This window comes from Hyla sarda, chromosome 6 (genome assembly GCF_029499605.1).
Source record: "Hyla sarda isolate aHylSar1 chromosome 6, aHylSar1.hap1, whole genome shotgun sequence".
Lineage (NCBI taxonomy): Eukaryota > Metazoa > Chordata > Amphibia > Anura > Hylidae > Hyla > Hyla sarda.
In genome coordinates this window covers 271,510,342-271,531,630 of record NC_079194.1, presented here as the reverse complement: position 1 = coordinate 271,531,630, position 21,289 = coordinate 271,510,342, and the positions used below count along the sequence as shown (strand labels likewise).

At 42.6% G+C, this 21,289-nt stretch overlaps 1 protein-coding gene across 4 annotated transcripts in view; it reads left to right on the top strand.

Moving 5' to 3' along the window:
* SLC29A2 (solute carrier family 29 member 2) overlaps nt 1–21,289 on the top strand; it is an 81,457-nt gene that overhangs the window by 48,048 nt on the left and 12,120 nt on the right. For 3 of the 4 annotated variants that reach the window (XM_056527321.1, XM_056527322.1, XM_056527323.1), the window contains exons 2-6: nt 2,625–2,708; nt 3,327–3,408; nt 14,449–14,636; nt 16,222–16,361; nt 19,374–19,508. In XM_056527321.1, the coding sequence (XP_056383296.1) occupies nt 2,680–2,708; nt 3,327–3,408; nt 14,449–14,636; nt 16,222–16,361; nt 19,374–19,508 (574 nt within the window). In that variant the 5' untranslated portion in view covers nt 2,625–2,679. Of the gene's footprint in view, nt 1–1,909; nt 1,944–2,624; nt 2,709–3,326; nt 3,409–14,448; nt 14,637–16,221; nt 16,362–19,373; nt 19,509–21,289 lie in introns of those variants that run through there. The other variant, XM_056527324.1, reaches the window with a different exon arrangement.

Sequence of the window (21,289 nt, the reverse complement as noted above, 5' to 3'; positions counted from 1 at the left end):
ATAGAATACCAAGAAAAGCTGCTGGTGTAGACATTAAACAGAGACAAAAAGCAATATGGGTCTTTGGCTGAATTCTCATTATATATACATATATATATATATATATATATATATATATATATATATATATATATATATATATATATATTTATATATTGCTCAAAAAACTAAAGGAAACACTTAAATACACAATGTAACTCAAAGTCAATCACACTTCTGTGAAATCACACTGTCCACTCAGGAAGCAACACTGACAATCAATTTCACATGCTGTTGTGCAAATGGAACAGAAAACAGGTTGAAATTATAGGCAATTAGCAGGACACCCCCCTAATAAAGGAGTGGTTCTGCAGACCACTTCTCCTATGCTTTCTGGCTAATGTTTTACAAAACGGAACAGACACGGAGCACTCCCTGTATGGAATCAGTGGTGTCGCCTGATGAAAAAACCAGACTGTTTTGAAACGCGTTGTGTGTGCACAGTTTTTAAATACATTTGTGAACAATATCTGACTCCCCCTCCTTCTCCGACATCGCGGATACAAGCTTCCATTTCCTGCCTACCACTGAACTCCATTGGCTGATGTTTTGGTCACTTTTGAATGCTGGCGGTGCTTTCACTCTAGTGGTAGCAAGAGACTGAGTCTACAACCCACACAAGTAGCTCAGGTAGTGCAGCTCATCCAGGATGGCACATCAATGCGAGCTGTGGCAATAAGGTTGGATGTGTCTGTCAGTGTAGTGTCCAGAGCATGGAGGCGCTACCAGGAGACAGGCCAGTACATCAGGAGATGTGGAGGAGGTCATAGGAGGGCAGCAACCCAGCAGCAGGACCACTACCTCTGCCTTTGTGCAAAGGAGGAGCACTGCCAGAGCCCTGCAAAATGACCTCCAGCAGGCCACAAATGTGCATGTGTCCACTCAAATTGTCAGAAACAGACTCCCGGGCCGACAGGGCCTGATGTCCACAGGTGGGGGTTGTGCTTACAGCCCAACACCGTGCAGGACGTTTGCCATATGCCAGAGAACACAAAGATTGGCAAATTTGCCACTGGCGCCCTGTGTTCTTTACAGATGAAAGCAGGTTCACACTGAGCACATGTGACAGAATCTGGAGACTCTGTGGAGCACGTTCTGCTGCCTGCAACATCCTCCTGCATGACTGGCTTGGCGGTGGGTCAGTAATGGTGTGGGGTGGCATTTTTTTGGGGGGGCCGCACAGCCATCCATGTGCTTGCCAGAGGTAGCCTGACTGCCATTAGGTACCTAGAGGAGATCCTCAGACCCCTTGTGATTTTTATATTGTCCTCACCTGTTGCCCCAGGTGAGTTTAAATGAGCATCACATGCTTGAAACAATCTTATTTGTCCACAATTTTGAAAGGGTGCCAATAATTTTGTCCAGCCCATTTTTGGAGTTTGGTGTGACATTCTGTCCAATTTGCCTTTTTTCCTCCCTTTTTTGGTTTAGTTCCAATACACACAAAGGGAATAAACATGTGTATAGCAAAACATGTGTAACTGCAATCCTTTTCGGTGAGAAATACATTTTACATACAACTTTCTTGAAAAATTTCAGGCGAGGGGGGGGGGGGGGGGGGGGGCAACATTTACGGCCATGAATGTGTAGGGGTGTGTGTGTGTGTGTGTGTGTGTATGTATGTGTGTATATATATATATATATATATATATATATATATATATATATATATATATATATGTGTGTGTGTGTATATGTATATATATATATATATATATATATATATATATATATATATATATATATATATAATTTTTATTATTTTTTTTTTTTTTTGCCTGAGGAATTCATTGAGACTAAAACTGCATGTTAAAAATGCACAGTGTGAATGCACCTTTAAGTTATCATCTCTGAGCCAAGTCAACGAATAGCTGACAGTCACCAAGGCCGACTACTTGTATCAGGTAAAGCTATTGTTTTCAGGAATATATATACTGGATAATTTGATACACATGTATACTTATGATTAATATCACAAAGCAGACAATATATGTATCCTGTTATTGTATTATGAATTGTGCCAGTGTCTTTTGTTCTATTAGGTTTCCTATTGGTGTGTATGCTTAATTTCCTTCTAAACTGTCCTGTGTCTATTGTTTAGACCTGTGAGGCTGTAACTACTCCCTGAAATGTGTTACTGTACCTTCTTTTATAATGCAGATGAAATAACATGGACATTGATTGGCTTTCACTGATCAATTGTTAGTAGAAGAGGTGAATGAATATGTGTGTGGTAGGGCCAGAAGGACTCTTTACAGGAATGGTGGGGGAGGTACAGAATAGGACTGGACAGACAAAAACAAGAGAGAATTTGTGCTTAAATAGTGAACCAAGGTGATACACTTCTGAGACGACTGGAGGAGCCTAAAGGGCAGTAGAAGGGATATTAGGGCCTGCAGAGGGAAAATATCAGGGCACTATTAGAGGAGGGTGAATGAAAGGGGCAGGGGAGGGGAACAGCCGGTAAAAGAAGGATTTTATACAGGGAACACCATGGGGAGGGACCTGACTCTGCTCAGCCTATTATTCTCATTCCAAGGCTTTAGGAAATATCCACGTGACTCTTTCTCCTCCTCTCCTGACAGTCTACACAGCTTATTAGGAAAGAGTCGAGGACATTGGAGGAACACAGATCGCAGGATGTCTCGCAAGGATGATCCACAAGACAAGTGAGTGAGCAGGTTTTTCAAGCCATTTTGTGTTATGTTGTGTCCTTTCCTTATTTAGCCATGTCAGCCTTCATCATGCTGTGTACGTTAACCCCTTCCTTCTGACATCCCCTTTTTATTTTTATGTTCTTCTGTTGTATCACTCTACGTCCCACTCCATATACCTTCCTGAGGTAGCTTTTCTCCTGCACGGTTTCTTATGGTATTTGACAGCTTCCGGTTTTACCAGTTTATTTTCTTCCTTGCCTTGCTAAGAAAATAGAAATAATGCTAGACATTTGCTTCCACTTGGCAGCCTCCTGTGGAGCTGACATATATTCATTCACTGTCAGTTTGTTCAGTGTGTACAATGTGTTATTTGGTCCCTGTGCCCTGTCCCTGTGCTGAGTAAAGTCAGCCAGGAATTACATTATATGCTTTACACTTTGTGACTTGGCAGCATTGTTTTTATATAATGACTTTAACACTCATAGTTTGCTGCGATATATGTTTAGCACTGACCATTCAATATAAGCATTTTCATGCATCGGATTCTTTACAGTCTAACCTGTTGTATTGCTGATTTAACAGGTTGTTTTTATCCAAGTCTGTCATTGACATTTATTCTTTCCTTTACAGGTTCCATGCTGTCACTATTATATTCCTGATCTTAGGCCTTGGGACATTACTTCCCTGGAATTTCTTCATCACTGCAATTCCTGTAAGTAAAACATACAATTCCTTTTGCTTTTAATCTACTGTACAGCTGATCACTGAACAAATAGCTTTTTCTTGGTATGTGTGGGAAATTGCTGTTAGCATTTTGACAGTAAAAGATTGTCCCTTTTTAATTGTTACCAGAAATGCAAAAATTAAATGTTTGAAGTACATATTCCAAAAGGAAAGCTTTTTATGCTTTCCTGTTTGTTTAGCAATTTTTTGGAGAAGTGCATACTTGTGCCACAGCTCTGTGTTCTGTGTAAAACCATCTTCTGTTTCGCATACCCAGTGTTTCCCAGACAGTGAGCCTTAAAGGGGTATTCCATGAAAAAAAAAAATCTCCATATCAACTGGCTCCAGAAAGTTGAACAGGTTTGTAAATGACTTCTATTAAAGAAATCTTAATTCTACCTGTACTTAACAGCTACTGAAGTTGAGTTGTGCTTTTCTGTCTGACCAGAGTGCTCTCTGCTGACACCTGTCTGTTTCAGGAACTGTCCAGAGCAGTAGAGGTTTGCTATTGGGATTTGCAGCTGCTCTGGACAGTTGCTGAGACGGACAGAGGTGTTAGCAGAGAGCACTGTTGTCAGACAGAAAAGAACAACTCCACTTCAGCAGCTAAAAAGTACTTGTAGGATTAAGATTTTTTTAATAGAAGTAACTTACAAATCTGTTTAACTTTCTTGAGCCAGTTGATATTAAGAAAAAATTTTTTTTCTTCATGGAATTACCCTTTAAGCTGTTGGACAACTACAACTCCCAGCATGCCAGGGCAGCCTTTGGCAACAGCTGGAAGGACACTAGCTGGGAAACTCTGCACAAGCACCTGGGTGATTCTGAAAATGTTACCTGACATGATAGTTTACTGCTTAGCACTGAGTAAGGGGCCCATTTAATACCAGTCCAACAGAGGCGTGCCTAGAAACCACAGTGCCCTGCTGCGAAAAATGTGTCCTGGGCCCCCCTGACGACCCGCTTCCCCAAACCCCGACGACCCCCTTACTCGGTCGCACATAGATATCAGTGACTACAGCACTGATGGGACACAGTCAGGAGAATACACAGTGATTTAAGTGACTTACAGGCAGGGCTGGACTGGGACCAAAAATAGACCCAGACATTTTAAAATAAGCAGCCCATTTTTATGGTGGGGGTCAAACTGCCTGGACCCCCACCAATCACCTCTGTTCAAGTGGCTCTCCAGCTGTTGCAAAGCTGCAACTCCCATCATGTCTGCAGAGCCTCGGGAATTAAGGAAGTTGCCGGTTTGCAACAGCTGGAGAGCCTCAGAATGGGGTACAGTGTCACCCATCATCTCTGAACCTACAAGTGACTCCAGCTGATGGGACAGTCAGGAGAATACACAATGATATCACTGACCTGAGTGATGTCTTCTGTTGTCTTTCCTTTCCTTCTTTATCTGGTTCGTATACCAGGACGTCTTCCAGCTCCATCCTCTCTTCAGAGTCTGATGCCCGGACATCATTGGTTCCTTAATTTGTCAGCAGATCCAAATCCTCTATATAAAGACAATGCTTATTATAACACATTATAATTCTGCCAAATACTGTACCACCTGAATATAATACCGTTACGCACTGTACCCTCTAAATATATTATTGTAACACACTGTACCCCTGAATAGTAGTCACAACCTGTACCCCTGAATATAATACTGCCATACACTGTACCCCTGAATATAATACTGCCTACCACTGTACCCTCTAAATATTACCACACACAATACCACCTGAATATAAGAACTCCACACTGTACCCCTGAATATAATACTACCATACACTGTACTCTCTGAAGATAATACTGCCACACACATTGTACCCTCTGAATATAATACTGCCACACAAACTGTACCGTCTGAATATAATTCTGTCATACACCGCATACCCCCACCCCATGCTTGGTCAGCTTATCACCCCAATGCCCCCTCCCCTCCGCCCAATCCTCGGTATTCTCATCACCCCATACACCCACACTCAGTCTCATCATCACTCCCACTGCAACGCGGTGCATGTCTACTCCCATGAGCCCCTGTCTGTCCGACCAGTAAATGATTTGTAACCCCTTAAGGACCAAGGACGTACGCGTACGTCCGTGGGAATTTTGGTCCCTGCCGGGCGGGGAGTGTACCAGGGTGACTGCTGATATCTATTAGCAGACACCCTGTGCAAAATGCCCAGGGGGTCATCAGACCCTCCCCATGTCGGCAATCGCCGGTGAATTCACACCGGCGATTTGCTGCAATTCTGGCTCTCCGGTGAGCCTGAAAATAAGGGGGATCGGGGTTGTCCAAGACACCCACGATCCCCTGAAGGTATAGGAGTGAGGTGGCAGGGGTGCCACCTCTCCTATCCCTGCTATTGGTCGTCAAGAAGCGACGACCACTAGCAGATCGGGGCGGGGGGGGGGTTAACTTTCTGTTTCCCCATTCTGACCACCCACTGTAAGCTGGGTAGAACGGGGAAACCGCCGAGGACCGGCGCCGAAGTCCACTTACCCATTGGCGGTGATTGGCGGCAGAAGAGGATGGCGATGCGGCTCCGTGGATCCTACGGAAGCTGGTGAGTTGCCTAGAAACATCTGGAGGGCTACAATTTGAGACCACTATACATTGGTCTCTAAATTGTAGCCCTCCAAAACTACAACTCTCAGCATGCCAGACAGCTGTTTGCCGACTGGGCATGCTGGAATTTGTAATTTTGCAACATATGGAGGGCCTCAGTTTGGAGGTCACTGTGTAGTGGTCTCTATACTGTAGCCCTCCAGATGTTGCAAAACTGCAAATCCAGGCATGCCCAAACAGCAAACAGTTGTCTCGGCATGTTGGGAGTTGTAGTTGCGTACCTCAAGCTGTTGCATAACTAAATCTCCCAGCATGCCCTTCCGTGATGAGTACATGCTGTGAGTTGTAGTTTTGCAACAGCTGGAGGCACAATGGTTGGAAAATACTGAGTTAGGTAAAAGAGCCTAACTGAAAGTTTTCCAACCAGTGTGCCTCCAGCTGCAAAAGTACAACTCCAAGAATGCACGGTCTGTCAGTACATGCTGGGAGTTGTAGTTTGAAACAGCTGGAGGTTTGACCCCCCCCCCCCCCCCCACACGTAAATGTACAGGGTACATTCACACAGGCGGGTTTACAGTGAGTTTCCTGCTTCAAGTTTGTGCTGGGGCAAATTTTTCGCCGCATTGCAAACTCCTAGCGGGAAACTCACCGTAAACTCGCCCGTGCGAATGTACCCTAAAAACACTACACTACACAAACGCTTAATAAAGGGTAAAACACTACATATACACCCGCTTACACTGTCCTCCCCAATAAAAATGAAAAACATATTGTACGGCAGTGTTTCCAAAACGGAGCCTCCAGCTGTTGCAAAACACCTCCCAGCATTTCTGGTCAGCCACTGACTGTCCAGGCATGCTGGGAGTTTAGCAACAACTACAGGCACCCTGTTTGGGGATCACTGGCGTAGAATACCCCTATGTCCACCCCTATGCAATCCCTAATTTAGTCCTCAAATGCACATGGCGCTCTCTGACTTCAGAGCCCTGTTGCATTTCAAAGAAACAGTTTAGGGCCACATTTCCGTACTGGGGAGAAATTGCGTTAAAATTTTGGGGGGGCTTTTTCTCCTTTTAACCCTTATGAAAAGGAAAAGTTGGGGGCAACACCAGCATGTTAGTGTAAATTTTTACACTAACATGCTGGTGTTGCCCCATACTTTTTATTTTCACAAGCGGTAAAAGGGGAAAAAAAAGACCCCCAAAATTTGTAACGCAATTTCTCCTGAGTACGGAAATACCCCATATGTAGGCGTAAATTGCTCTGCGGGCGAACAACAAAGCTCAGGAGTGAGAGCGCACTATGTACATTTGAGGCCTAAATTGGTGGTTCTGACATAAATGCAAAAAAATGAATACCCACATGTGACCCCATTTTGGAAACTACACCCCTCACGGAACTTAACAAGGGGTATTGTGAGCCTTAACACCCCACAGGTGTTTGACGAATTTTTGTTAACGTTGGATGGGAAAATGAAGAAAACATTTAGTTTTTTTTACTACAATGCTGGTGTTACACAAAATTTTTCATTTTCACAAGGGAAAATAGAAAAAATGGTGTTACAAATTTTGGGGGGCTTTTTTTTTCCTGAGTAAGAACATACCCCATATGTGGATGTAAATTGCTATGCGGGTGCACTACAATGCTCAGAAGAAAAGGAGCGCCATTGGGATTTTGGAGAGAAAATTTGTCCGGAATTGAAGGTCACGTGTGTTTACAAAGCCCCCAAAGTGATAGAACAATGGACCCCCCCCCCCCCACGTGACCCCATTTTGGAAACTACACCCCTCATGTAATGTAATAAGGGGTACAGTGAGCATTTACGCCCCACAGGTGTCTGACAGATTTTTGGAACAGTGGTCCGTGAAAATGAAAAATGTAATTTATCATTTGCACAGCCCACTGTTCCAAGGATCTGTCAAACTCCAGTGGGGTGTAAATACTCACTGCACCCCTTAATAAATTCTGTGAGGGGTGTAATTTCCAAAATGGGGTCACATGTGGGTCCACTGTTCTGGCACCATGGGGGCTTTGTAAACGCACATGGCCCCTGACTTCCATTCCAAACAAATTCTCTTTCCAAAAGCTCAATGGCACTCCTCCTCTTCTGAGCATTGTAGTGCGCCAGCAGAGCACTTGACGTCCACACATGGGGTATTTCCATACGCAGAAGAAATGGGGTTACAAATTTTGGGGGTAACTTTCTCCTATTACCCTTTTTTAAAAATGTACAATTTGGGGAAAAACAAGCATTTTAGTGGGAAATTTTTTTTTTTTTCATATACACATCCGACTTTAACGAAAAGTCATCAAACACCTGTGGCGTGTTAAGGCTCACTGGACCCCTTGTTAAGTTCCTTGATGGGTGTAGTTTCCAAAATGGTATGCCATGTGGGGTGTTTTCTGCTGTTCTGGCACCATAGGGGTTTCCTAAATGTGACATGCCCCCCAAAAACCATTTCAGAAAAACTCACTATCCAAAATCCCATTGTCAGGCCCTTCCTTCTGAGCCCTCTACTGCGCCCGCCGAACACTTGACATACATATATGAAGTATTTTCTTACTCGAGAGAAATTGGGTTGCAATTTTTGAGAGGCTTTTACTACTTTTACCCCCTATAAAAATTAAGAAAACTCTTGTCTACAATGTAGAAACATGCGAGTGTAAAAAAATATATAAAATGAAGATTTTGAATTTTCTCCTTCACTTTGCTGCTATTCCTGTGAAACACCTAAACGGTTAACTTACTGAATGTCATTTTGAATACTTTGAGGGGTGCAGTTTTTATAATGGGGTCATTTATGAAGGCCCTTCAAATCCACTTCAAACCTGAACTGGTCCCTGAACAATTCCGATTTTGAAAATGTTGTAAAAAATTGCTGTTGAACTTTGAAGCCCTCTGATGTCTTCCAAAAGTAAAAACATATCAACTTTATGATGCAAAAATAAAGTAGACATATTGTATATGTGAATAAAAATATAATCAATGTGGAATGTCTATTTTCCTTACAACCAGAGAGCTTCAAAGTAAGAAAAATGCTACATTTTTTTTTTTTTTTTTTTTATCAAACTTTGGAATTTTTCACCATGAAATGATGCAAGTATTGACAAAAATGTTACCACTAATATAAAGTAGAATATGTCACGAAAAAAAAAAGTCTCGGAATCAGAATGAAAGGTAAAAGCATCCCAGAGTTATTAATGCTTAAAGTGACAGTGGTCAGATGTGCAAAAAACGCTGTGGTCCTAAAGTGAACATTAGCCTGGTCCTTAAGGGGTTAAAGAGCCCGCGCCGTATGCAGGTAATTAAAAAACAAAAAGTGCTTGCAGGGGAACGCCTGGGCCCAGGCTGTGGGGCCCGGTCGCAGTTGCGACCTCTATAGCTACGCCACTGCAGTCCAACTATTGTATTATCTGCTTGAAATATAATGGTTTTTGCATAGATTTTTTTTCTGTGTAACCCAAAGCATATATGCTTACTGGCTAAGGCTGCATTCACACCACGTTTTTGCAATACAGTTCCCGTATCAGGTTTTTGAGGAAAAACAGATTCCTCAAAACCTGACTAAACTGTATCAAAACGTGTGTACAAATTTTAACCCGTATACAGTTAAAAACCGTATATGGTTTGAAAAATTACATCCGGTTGCATCCGTTTTTTAAGAAAAAAAACGTATACGTTTTTAACTTTTCACTCCAATTTGAATAAAGTTTTACTTGTTTGATTGAAATTCCAAGAAAAAAGCTGTGCAAAGTCAAAAACCGCATGGCGAAAACCGGTTGGAACTGTATGCACATACAGTTCTGTACAGTTCCCATTGACTCCCATGTTAAAAAAAAAAAAAAAAAACGTATACGGTTTAATACAGTTTTTCAACCGGACCTAAAACCGTGGTAGACTACGGTTTTGGGTACAGGAAAAAAACCTGACAAAACCCTACAGAATGCAAAACGGACACAACCTGATGCATCTTTTGGCATACGGTTTTCAATGGAGAGTCAATGCATACGTTTTCCAATACGGTTCCATATGGTTTTCACATAGAAAACGTATACGGGAACTGTATTGCAATAACGTGGTGTGAATGCACCCTAATAGAGTAATGTACTGTATTTATGATAGGGAACTTGGACTGAGTCATGTTGGCTACAGGGACTGAAAAGAGTGCATTCTCTACAATTCTAAGGCTCCTTTCACACTATGAGCATTCATCCGTTATTAAACATCTGTTTTCTGTGTAAAAACGGATGTATAATAATGGATGAAATAACGGCTGCATAAATATTCATCCATTAAGACATCCCTCATGTACGGTCGTTTTAACACCTCTGCCTACAGACTCCCACAGCCGGGACTACTACTACTCCCATCATGGAACAGCCTTCTATCCATGATGGGAGTAGTAGTTTCCTGGCCACAGGAGTCTGTCGGTGGCTGGGGAGGCTACAATATGGTTTGTACTACAACCCCCATCATGGGGGTTTAAATTTTTAAATTCCCTGCTGGGAGCCCTGAATGGCCAGTACTGAGGAGCCATTCAGGGCTCCCGGCGGGGTTTTCAAATAGAAGCACTGCTGTGGGGAAAGAGATATAGAATCACTAGGGGGTATATATCTGGCCCCCACAGCGCAGTGTTATATGTTGCCACCGCAGCGCTATCATACCCTGGCAGCGCTATGAATGAAAAGTATTCTACAGCAGTGCATCTGGCCAGCCAGAGACCCAGTACAATCTATGAGACCCGGTACGATCAATCCCTCAGCCCCTGTACTACAACCCCCATCATGGAACAGAGTCTGTTTCATGATGGGGGTTGTAGTACAAACTTTAATGTAGCCTCCACAGCCACAGGCAGACTCCTGCAGCCGGGGAATTACTACTCCCATCATAGAAGCAAGTCTTTTCCATGATGGGAGTAGTAGTAGTCCTGCAGGAATCTGCTGATGTCCCCTCTTCTTCTGAGCATGCTCAGAAGTAATAACTGATATTATAAACTGGGTGCAAACGGATTACATTAAGGCTCATCCGTTTGCCATAGACTTCAATGTTATAAATAACGGACGTTAATTTACCTATTTCTTGTGACTGAAGAAAAATGAGTGCATGTGTTAGTGCATGTGTTAGTGCATGTGTTAGTGCATGTGTTAGTGCATGTGTTAGTGCATGTGCCGTTTTTTCTTCTGTCACAATTAATGTCAGTTATTCAGGACCGACTATGACTGGTCATAACGGATAATCAAAAAATCCCATAGACTAGAATGGGATTTTATAACGGACATTTAAAATCAGTTTTTTAAGTTTTTCTAATGGACGTTTATAACTGGTCTTTTAACCCCTTAAGGACCAGGCCATTTTACAGCATTTTTTGCAATTCTGACCACTGTAACTTTAAACATTAATAACTCTGGAATGCTTTTAGTTATCATCCTGATTCAGAGATTGTTTTTTCATGACACATTCTACTTTAACATGGTGGTAAATTTTTGTGGTAACTTGCATCCTTTCTTGGTGAAAAATCCCCAAATTTGATGAAAAAAATGAAAATTTAGCATTTTTCTAACTTTGAAGCTCTCTGCTTGTAAGGAAAATGGATATTCAAAATTTTTTTTGGTTCACATATACAATATGTCTACTTTATGTTTGCATCATAAAATTTTAGTTTTTACTTTTGGAAGACACCAGAGGGCTTAATAGTTCAGCAGCAATTTTGACATTTTTCACAAAATTTTCAAACTCACTATTTTTCAGTGACCAGTTCAGTTTTGAAGTGGATTTGAAGGGTCTTCATATTAGAAATACCCCACAATTGACCCCATTATAAAAACTACACCCCCAAAGTATTCAAAATGACATTCAGTAAGTGTTTTAACCCTTTAGGTGTTTCACAGGAATAGCAGCAAAGTGAAGGAGAAAATTCAAAATCTTCATTTTTTACACTCGCATGTTCTTGTAGACCCAATTTTTGAAAAATTTAACTTGTATTTGAAACCCAATTTCTCTCGAGTAAGGACATACCTCATATGTCTATGTAAAGTGTTCGGCGGGCGCAGTAGAGGGCTCAGAAGGGAAGGAGCGACAAATGGTTTTTGGTGGGCATGTCACCTTTAGGAAGCCCCTATGGTGCCAGAACAGAAAAAAAAAAAACACATGGCATACCATTTTGGAAACTAGACCCCTCGGGGAACATAACAAGGGGTAAAGTGATCCTTAATACCCCACAGGTGTTTCACGACTTGCATATGTAAAAAAAAAAAATAATTTTACCTAAAATGCTTGGTTTCCCAAAAATTTTACATTTTTAAAAAGAGTAATAGCTGAAAATACTCACCAAAATTTGAAGCCCAATTTCTCCCGATTCAGAAAACACCCCATATGGGGGTGAAAAGTGCTCTGCTGGCGCACTACAGGTCTCATAAGAGGAGTCACATTTGGCTTTTTGAAAGCAAATTTTGCTCTGGGGGCATGTCGCATTTAGGAAGCCCCTATGGTGCCAGAACAGCAAAAAAACAACCCACATGGCATACCATTTTGGAAACTACACCCCTCGGGGAACGTAACAAGGGGTAATGTGAACCTTAATACCCCACAGGTGTTTCACGACTTTTGCATATGTAAAAAAAAATTTACCTAAAATGCTTGGTTTCCCAAAAATTTTACATTTTTAAAAAGGGTAATAGCAGAAAATACCCCCCAAAATTTGTAACACAATTTCTCCCGAGTACGGCGATACCCCATATGTGACCCTAAACTGTTGCCTTGAAATACGACAGGGCTCCAAAGCGAAAGAGCGCCATTCACATTTGAGGCCTAAATTAGGGATTTGCATAGGGGTGGACATAGGGGTATTCTACGCCAGTGATTCCCAAACAGGGTGCCTCCAGCTGTTGTAAAACTCCCAGCATGCCTGGACAGTCAGTGGCTATCTGGCAATACTGGGAGTAGTATGTGTATATGTAGTGTTTTTTACTTTTATTTAATTGTGTGTTAGTGTAGTGTAGTGTTTTTAGGGTACAGTCACACGGGCGGGGGTTCACAGTAGTTTCTCGCTGGCAGTTTGAGCTGCTGCAGAAAATTTGCTGCAGCTCAAACTTGCAGCCGGATACTTACTGTAATCCTCCGCCCATGTGAGTGTACCCTGTACGTTCACATTGGGGAAGGGGGAACATCCAGCTGTTGCAAAACTACAACTCCCAGCATGTACGGTCTATCAGTGCATGCTGGGAGTTGTAGTTTTGCAAGAGCTGGAGGCACACTGGTTGTGAAACACAGAGTTTGGTAACCAGTGTGCCTTCAGCTGTTGCAAAAGTTACAACCCCCAGCATGTACGGACAGCGGAAGGGCATGCTGGGACTTGTAGTTATGCAACAGCTGGAGGCATACTACTTTGGCTGGGGATTGTAGTTATGCAACAGCTGAAGGCACACTGGTTGTGAAACACTGAGTTAAGTAGCAAACCAGTGTGCCTTCAGCTGTTGCAAAACTACAACTCTCAGCAGTCACCGACAGCCAACGGGCATGCTGGGAGTTGTAGTTATGCAACCAGCAGATGCACCACTACAACTCACAGCATGTTTTTTATCTGATTGTGCAAGCTGGGAGTTGTAGTTATACAACAGCTGAAGGTACACTTTTCCATAGAAAAAATGTGCCTCCAGCTGTTGCATAACTACAGCTCCCAGCATGCCCTTTTTGCATGCTGGGAGCTGTTGCTAAGCAACAGCAGGAGGCTGTCACTCATCTCCAACTGCTGATCCACGCCGCCGCAGCAGGTCAGTCCCTCGCCGCCGCTCCTGGGGCCCCGATCCCAACAGGGACGCCGGGGATCGGGGTCCCCAGCTCCCGGGGTCCTCTTCACGCACCCGCTCACGTCCTCCTAAGAGGGGCGGAGCGGGAGTGACATCCGCAGCAGGTGCCCTGATTGGTCGGCCGGTAAACCCGGCCGACGAATCAGGGCGATCGTGAGGTGGCACCAGTGCCACCTCACCCCTGCTGGCTATGGCTGTTTGGGGCCTTCAGAGACGGCCCGATCAGCCAGTAATTCCGGGTCACTGGAGACCCGATTGACCCGGAATCCGCCGCAGATCGCTGGGCTGAATTGATCAGCGATCTGCGGCCATCGCCGACATGGGGGGGTCATCATGACCCCCCTGGGCGATATGCCACGATGCCTGCTGATGAATATCAGCAGGTATCGGGCACCTGCTCACCTCCGGCTAGCGGCGGGGCGGCCGGGAATGGACAGGACGTACTCATAAGGTCCTTACGGACTCGGAAACGGGGGCGTATGAGTACGTCCATTGTCCTTAAGGGGTTAATGGATGAATTTTATAGTGTGAAAGCAGCCTAACAAAAAAGCTGCTTCCACTATATACAGACTGGTAAACGAAAACAATATACTGGCTAACATATGCTGATAATTGGTTTTGTGTCCTGAATTAACAAAGATTTGTTTGCCTCAGTATTTTCAGACTCGTCTGTGCTTGACTCATGAAGTGAATGGAGATTCCTCGACAAACATTTCTTCAGAGTCCCTGGTCAATGGAACCGCACAATGCAAAGATGACTTTAATTTTAACAACTGGATGACCCTCTTAGCCCAGCTGCCTTTACTGCTTTGTACCCTCCTAAATTCGTTTATTTATCAATGGTGAGAACCTGGGGTCTGGTGCAAATGGAGAATGTTGTGAGTGATAGGTTTTATTGCATCTAAAGGTTAACAAAAAAAACACTACTTTTTTAGGAAGATGATTTTCTATATTCTCTTGTTGGCATGTATATTGACATCTTGTCATTTAAATACCATTCTTGTGGATTTCAGACCAGCTTTCGCTGCAATTCTGAGTGAGGTTTTGTACAGCTGTAAGAAGTTATTGCTTTCAACTGCAAACAACCTATTAAAGGGGTATTCCAGCACTTTTTAAAACTTTTTTTTTTTTTAATATCAACTGGCTCCAGAAAGTTAAACAGATTTGTAAATTACTTCTATTAAAAAATCTTAATCCTTCCAATAATTATCAGTTGCTGAAGTTGAGTTGTTGTTGTTTTCTGTCTGGCAACAGGTGTAGGACAATGTTAGTATTTTTCCAGAATGTGAGAACGACTGCATATTTGCACTCCATTTTCAATTAATTTTTTGGTCTTTTTTACCCTTTTGAGCTCCGGGGTTTTGTTATATTTGCTTGTCTCAGGAACTGCACAGAGTAGAAGAGGTTTGCTATGGGGATTTGCTTCTACTCTGGACAGTTCCCGAGACAGGTGTCATCAGAGAGCACTTAGAAAGAAAAGAACAACTCAACTTCAGCAGCTCATAAGTACTGAAAGGATTAAGATTTTCTAATAGAAGTAATTTCTGGAGCCAGTTGATGATATATAAAAAATTTTCAGTTTTTCCTGAATAACCCCTTTAATACTATTGGTATATTGTGTTATGCATATTTTTCTCACCCAAGACTTTAACACCCACCAGCACCACCACCACCCATTGAGCACCTGTTCACACGATGGAATTTCCGTGCTGAATTCTACATTGGAATTCCGCAGCAGCAGACTCCGATTTCAATGGGGTCCTGCTGCAGAATTTCACGCTGGAAACACCTGGTGCAGAAATTCAAGTTTCAGTGTCCGCAGGACTTCACACAAAAATGCATTGCGGTCTATGAGATGGCGCATTTTTGATCCGTGCTGGCATGTTAATTCCGGCACTCTCCTGTCAGGGCATTGTCCGCACAGAGATTTTTCATGCAGATGTTAGCCCGTGTGAACAAAGCCTTAGTTTTGATATGTGTCATAGTGACAACTTAATCTTGATAACCAACACTGGCAGTCTAATTCAGTGTTTCTTAAGTAGTGTGCCTCCTGCTGTTGAAAAACTACAACTCCTGGCAAGCTAGGAACACATGTAAATACACATTGGTCTAATGGTGGAGATGGACTTAAGTTTATAGACCAGTCTGAGAGCTAGGTTATCTATTTTTTAGTGTTTGGATAGTAAGAACATGTATGGAGGTTAATAGAAATAGCCTGAAAAGGTTTGGCTCCAGTAGGAAATTTCTTGGCACAGTTGCACTTTTGCTCCAGGGATAAGAGCAACTTCTAGATAATCTTTTATGCTGTTGTTATAAATTTATTTTTATTTGTACATTTTTTTTTATTTTTTGGGGGAATAGAAGGAATGATTCTTAAAATGTTTAGTTATGATATAAAGTCTTAACAAAGTTATATATCCCTTCTAGGATCTCCGAAAGAGTGCGGATAGCAGGCAGTATGTTGGCCATCTTGTCACTTTTTATTTTTACTGCAGTCCTGGTTGAAGTTGATTTGGGAGCTCAGAGTTTCTTTGATCTGACAATGGCCACAATTTGGTTTATAAACGGTGAGTTTAGTGTTTTGTCTGTACATTAGTAGCATGTGTTAAGGGAGTTTTTTTGTTTGTTTTGAACTCTCGAACTATATTAGGTTTAAGGATCTTCAGAACTGCCAGAGTCAGCTAAAGCTTCACAGATCATAAAACAGCTGCAGTCTACACACAGGATGGAGCTGAAACATATGTTTGACCTGATTGTCAGCCATTATTTTATAATTTTCCTTTTTATGCAGAATATTAAAGGCATTCTTTACAGAGGTAAATGCCTAAGATATTCTGTAAACAAATTTTGGCTTAACAAATTAGAATTTTTGGTAAGTGTAGGTGGGGGGGGGTTCAGGGTGGCAGTGTAGAGGGGTGTATATGTAGTTTTTTACCCTTTTTTATTTTTTGTTAGTGTAGTGCAGTGTTTTTAGGGTACATTAACACGGGCGGGGTTTCACAGCGAGTTTCCCCCTGGGAGTTTGAGCTGCGGCGGAAAATTTGCTGCAGCTCAAACTTAAAGCGGGAAACTCTCTGTAAACCCACCCGTGTGAATGTACCCTGTTCATTCACATGGGGTGGCTGACTGTCAACTGTTGCAAAACTACAGCTCCCAGCATGCACTGACAGTGCATGCTGGGTGTTGTAGTTATGCAACAGCTGGAGGCACACTGCTTGGGAAACACTAAGTTAGGTAACAGACTACAGCAGTGTTTCCACACCAGTGTACCTCCAGCTGTTGCAAAACTACAACTCCCAGCATGCCCGGAGAGCCAAAGGGCAGCCTGGGAATTGTAGTTTTGCAACAGCTGGCCCTTCAGATGTTGCCGAACTAAAACGCTCGGCATGCCTTTACAGTCTTGGCATGCTGGGAGTTGTAGTTTTGCAACATCTGGAAGTGCACAGTTTGGAGACCACTATACAGTGGTCTCCAAACTGTAGCCCTCCAGATGTTGCAAATCTACAACTCCCAGCATGCCCAGACAGCCTTTGGCTGGGAGTTGTAGTTGTGAAACTACGATGCAGCAGTGAAGATCACTTAACCAGATTTTCACTGCTGCATTCTGCTGCCACCAGTCCTCCCCACCGCTGTCCCCCCGCTGTATGCCGCCAGTAACCGCCGACGCCATCTTTGCCCCGCTCTGGCCGGACTTGCAGAGCGGGGATCTCAATTTTGATATAGCCCCAGGCACACCCCCAGTCCCACCGTAACCGCACCCTCATTATCTCCCAATCACACCCAACCTCTTCCTTCAATATTCTCACTAATACCAACGAACTACCGTACAGTGTGGTTGAAGCATTCATATTATCACCCTCAGATCTCTGCATGTAAACTAGGAATAGGTAGATTGCTGCCACCACATTGCCAGACAGCCTTTACATGCCAAGAACATAGTTACCCAATAACAAGGATTATACAAGGAGCAAGTATCACCATAGATGTTACCACCATACTGTAACTGGCCAAATCTAGTATGAGACCAATAATAGTATCATCCTCATACCGCCATCATACTGTTACTGACCAAATCATGTATACAGAGACCAACAATACTCAAAAATACCAGTACGAAAATAGCCAGCACCTTCAATTAGATCCCATGCACACTGCTAGTTTTGTGGGTTAACAGTAAGGAACAAAGGTCAAATAATACTGCCACACCATGACCATTGTTACCATTACCCAGCCAAAAGTGTTACTGAAATAATTAAATTCTCTATACAAAAGACCAGTATTCTCACATATGTTTACTATATAGTGGAAGATACCAGCTGTTCACAGGATTTGTAAACTATTTAAGTTGTTAGTCATATTAAGTGACTCACAGATGACGTCTTCTCTCATTTTCTTCTTTGTTTAGCTCAGACCGCTGTGTCTACTTCTTTTAGCCAAAATTCATCTCTTCTACATCTGTTGAACAAACCTCTTAGGCTTAGCTTCCACTTTTTTTCTGGCAGTTTTTGGAGATCTGCCACTGCAGTCTTTGAGCCAAAGCCAGAAGTGTATTCAAAAGGAATAGGACATATAAAGGAAGGACTTACACTTCTCCTCCCTTATGGATCCACTTCTGACTTTGGCTCAAAAACTGCAGTGGCAGTATTCCAAAAACTGCCAGAAAAAAAACAAGTGGAAACTTACCCTTAGACGTGTTTTTCCTGTGCTCTCCTCACCTCTACAAAATCTTTAGGCCCCCGAACTGTAATAATGCCCAACACAGTAAAAGTGGGTAGATAAGTAGGTCCCCCATTAAGTAGGTATATACCCCACAGGTATTAGGTACTTATTAGGTACCCGGTAGGTACTTATAAGGTACCCAGTAGGTAGGTAGCCAGATGGGTAAGTTGGTAACACATACACACCCCAGATAAAGAAAAAAAAAAACATATACGGTACTCTCCTCCCACTCAATGGTTTCCCTTGCAGAACAGCCGGCCCGCGTCCTTCTTCCACAGTGCAGTTGCCAAGGAGTGATGTCGTCACGCCTGCACTGTCTAGGGTCAGAGGTTACGGTCTCCTGTCCGCATAAGCCACAGGCCCGACATTGCAGCTTACACAGAAGGGCAGCTTTTACTTGTATGCACATGTGGCATCCAGCTGAAAGGCAAGTGTCCTGGATTCCCCATAAGAGCAAGCCTGAGTCCTTGTTCCACCTTAGTGGCGCCAAGGGCCGGTGCGGTACGTTGGCCATTCAGATCTAGGGCTACGAATGCTAGACCCGGGGCTTCAGTCCCAATATCCTCCCAGCAATGCCCCTGCTGTGCAGTTTAAATACCTCTCCTTGGCTCTTTCATCAGTGGTTGACAGATTACGGTTGTCTGCATCTATACATAGAGGTAAGGGTAGCACAGTGGACTCCTAAACTATATGACTAAGTACTCATGCATTATATTTTGTGTCACTTGGGATAATAAAATAGTTTACAAAGTCTGATAACCGCATTAACATGAGACCATACACAACCATTATCATTCATATTGTTAAATGTATTTTTACCATTTATCACTCTGTCCTAACTCTTCCCTTCTTTTCTCCAGCCTTTTGTGCTATTCTACAGGGCAGTCTATTTGGCTTGTTGACCCTCTTCCCCCAGCATTACAGTAGCATGTTCCTCAGCGGGCAGGGGATGGCCGGCACATTTGCAGCCCTAGCCATGCTGCTTTCCATGTCCAGTAAGTGTTGCTGTCATCTTTAACTGTTGTAAAGCTGTAAAAATTTCCTGTAAACATTTATTGGCCAGGGTAGGAGGTAAGAAAGAAAGTTCTCTACCTCAAACAGAACACGTGGATAAACCTAGAGAGCCAACCCCTTCCCTGAGGATTTCCATCTGTAACATGTTCTTGACTTCATGTACTACATGCACTGGGACTTCAAAAATGATTAAGTGATTCCAGTTAAGGAAGGTGCTGACTTTCTACATGTAGGTGGGAATCAGATTTTTTTTAATCAGGTTACGACTGATGCCCTATCAACAGGGAGGTCCATTATTGTGGGAGGTCTGAGAGCTGCACAATCCCAAGAATGGAAACCCAAGTCTCCCATCTGAACAGAGTGGTGGTCATGCAGAAGCACCGCTACTCTATTCATGCTCCGTAGTAGCTACTGAAGATAGACAAATATTGCAGTTGGATTACCTGCAGTCATAGGGGATAATTCTTAATCGAGCAAAAATCATTTAAGCCTATATAGACTTGGATTTTATCTTTCGGTCTCTGTTACCTTTTATGCCACAATTTTACTCATTATGTCTAGATTGAGCAACATTTTCATTTCCTTTTCATCTTTCTGAGAACTGGAAATCAAATAGAGAAACCGAACATGGCCGCACATCCACAACTTGTACTATGATCATACTTCTATGATACTTCTCAGCATAATTTTAAAAATGAATAGATTGTTAGTGTACCTTTTTAGTCAAAACCTGCAAGCCAACTCGCCATGTCAAGGCCACCTGTTAAGAGTAGGTCCCCTAACTAATGCTGTCGTAGTGCCACAAAAATTCCAGAAAAAAGGCCAACTTACTGGTACAAGGGCAGTTTAGGCATTTATTCCCATTATGATGCAGATCAGCCACAATGCTAGAAGAGTTGGTCACACAGGTGCAAGATACTGATGAACAACCACATATACATGGTGCCAATAACATGATAATAAATAGTATGGGCATCACTAATAGATTGTAAGCCAGCATGGTGCACTACACGTTCTCATGTTACTGGCATCATGTATATGCCTTATCTGTGTGCAACTATAATACTAAGCAACTACCCCCCTTGTGAAAAGTAGATGTAGGTTGTTCCATCAGTATTTTGCATCTGTGACCTCCCCTTATAGAATTGTGGCTGATCTGCATTATAATGGGAATAGGTGCCTAACCTGCCCTTGTATCAGTAACCAGGAAGTTAATCAATTTTTATTTTTATTTTTTTTAGATTTTATACCCCCTTTTTTTCTGGTGCAGCCATCACTGCCGCTGAGACCCCAAGCACACAGGCTTGCACCTTTTGATCAAAATGTTTAACCTGTTAGTTTGTGAAATTATGCTGAGAAGCAATTAGATCATAGTACAAGTTGTGGATGTGCGGCCGTGTTATATTTCTCTATATGTGAGTTCCTGAGAATTATTACTTTACACTTTATGCGGAGTCTACCAACCCCTTTTCCTCTTATACAGAACAAATACATTCACTGTTGGCTTGTTCTTTAGTAGGATATTTCTGTTAATCTGCTTTGATACTGTAAGTAGCTCATAACAAAACAAAATAGTTAAAGCCAAGCCTGAATGAAACACTGTATTAGCAGGTAGGTTTTACAATAAGTATGACATCTTTTACGAGATGTAAAGGGCTACAGAACTAAAATAACATAGGTTGACCTGTTTAGAAAACTGGAGTTCACACTTTCTAACTTTCTAGTGGCTGATTTTTATTTTTCATGTGTTTGTCTTTGTCAA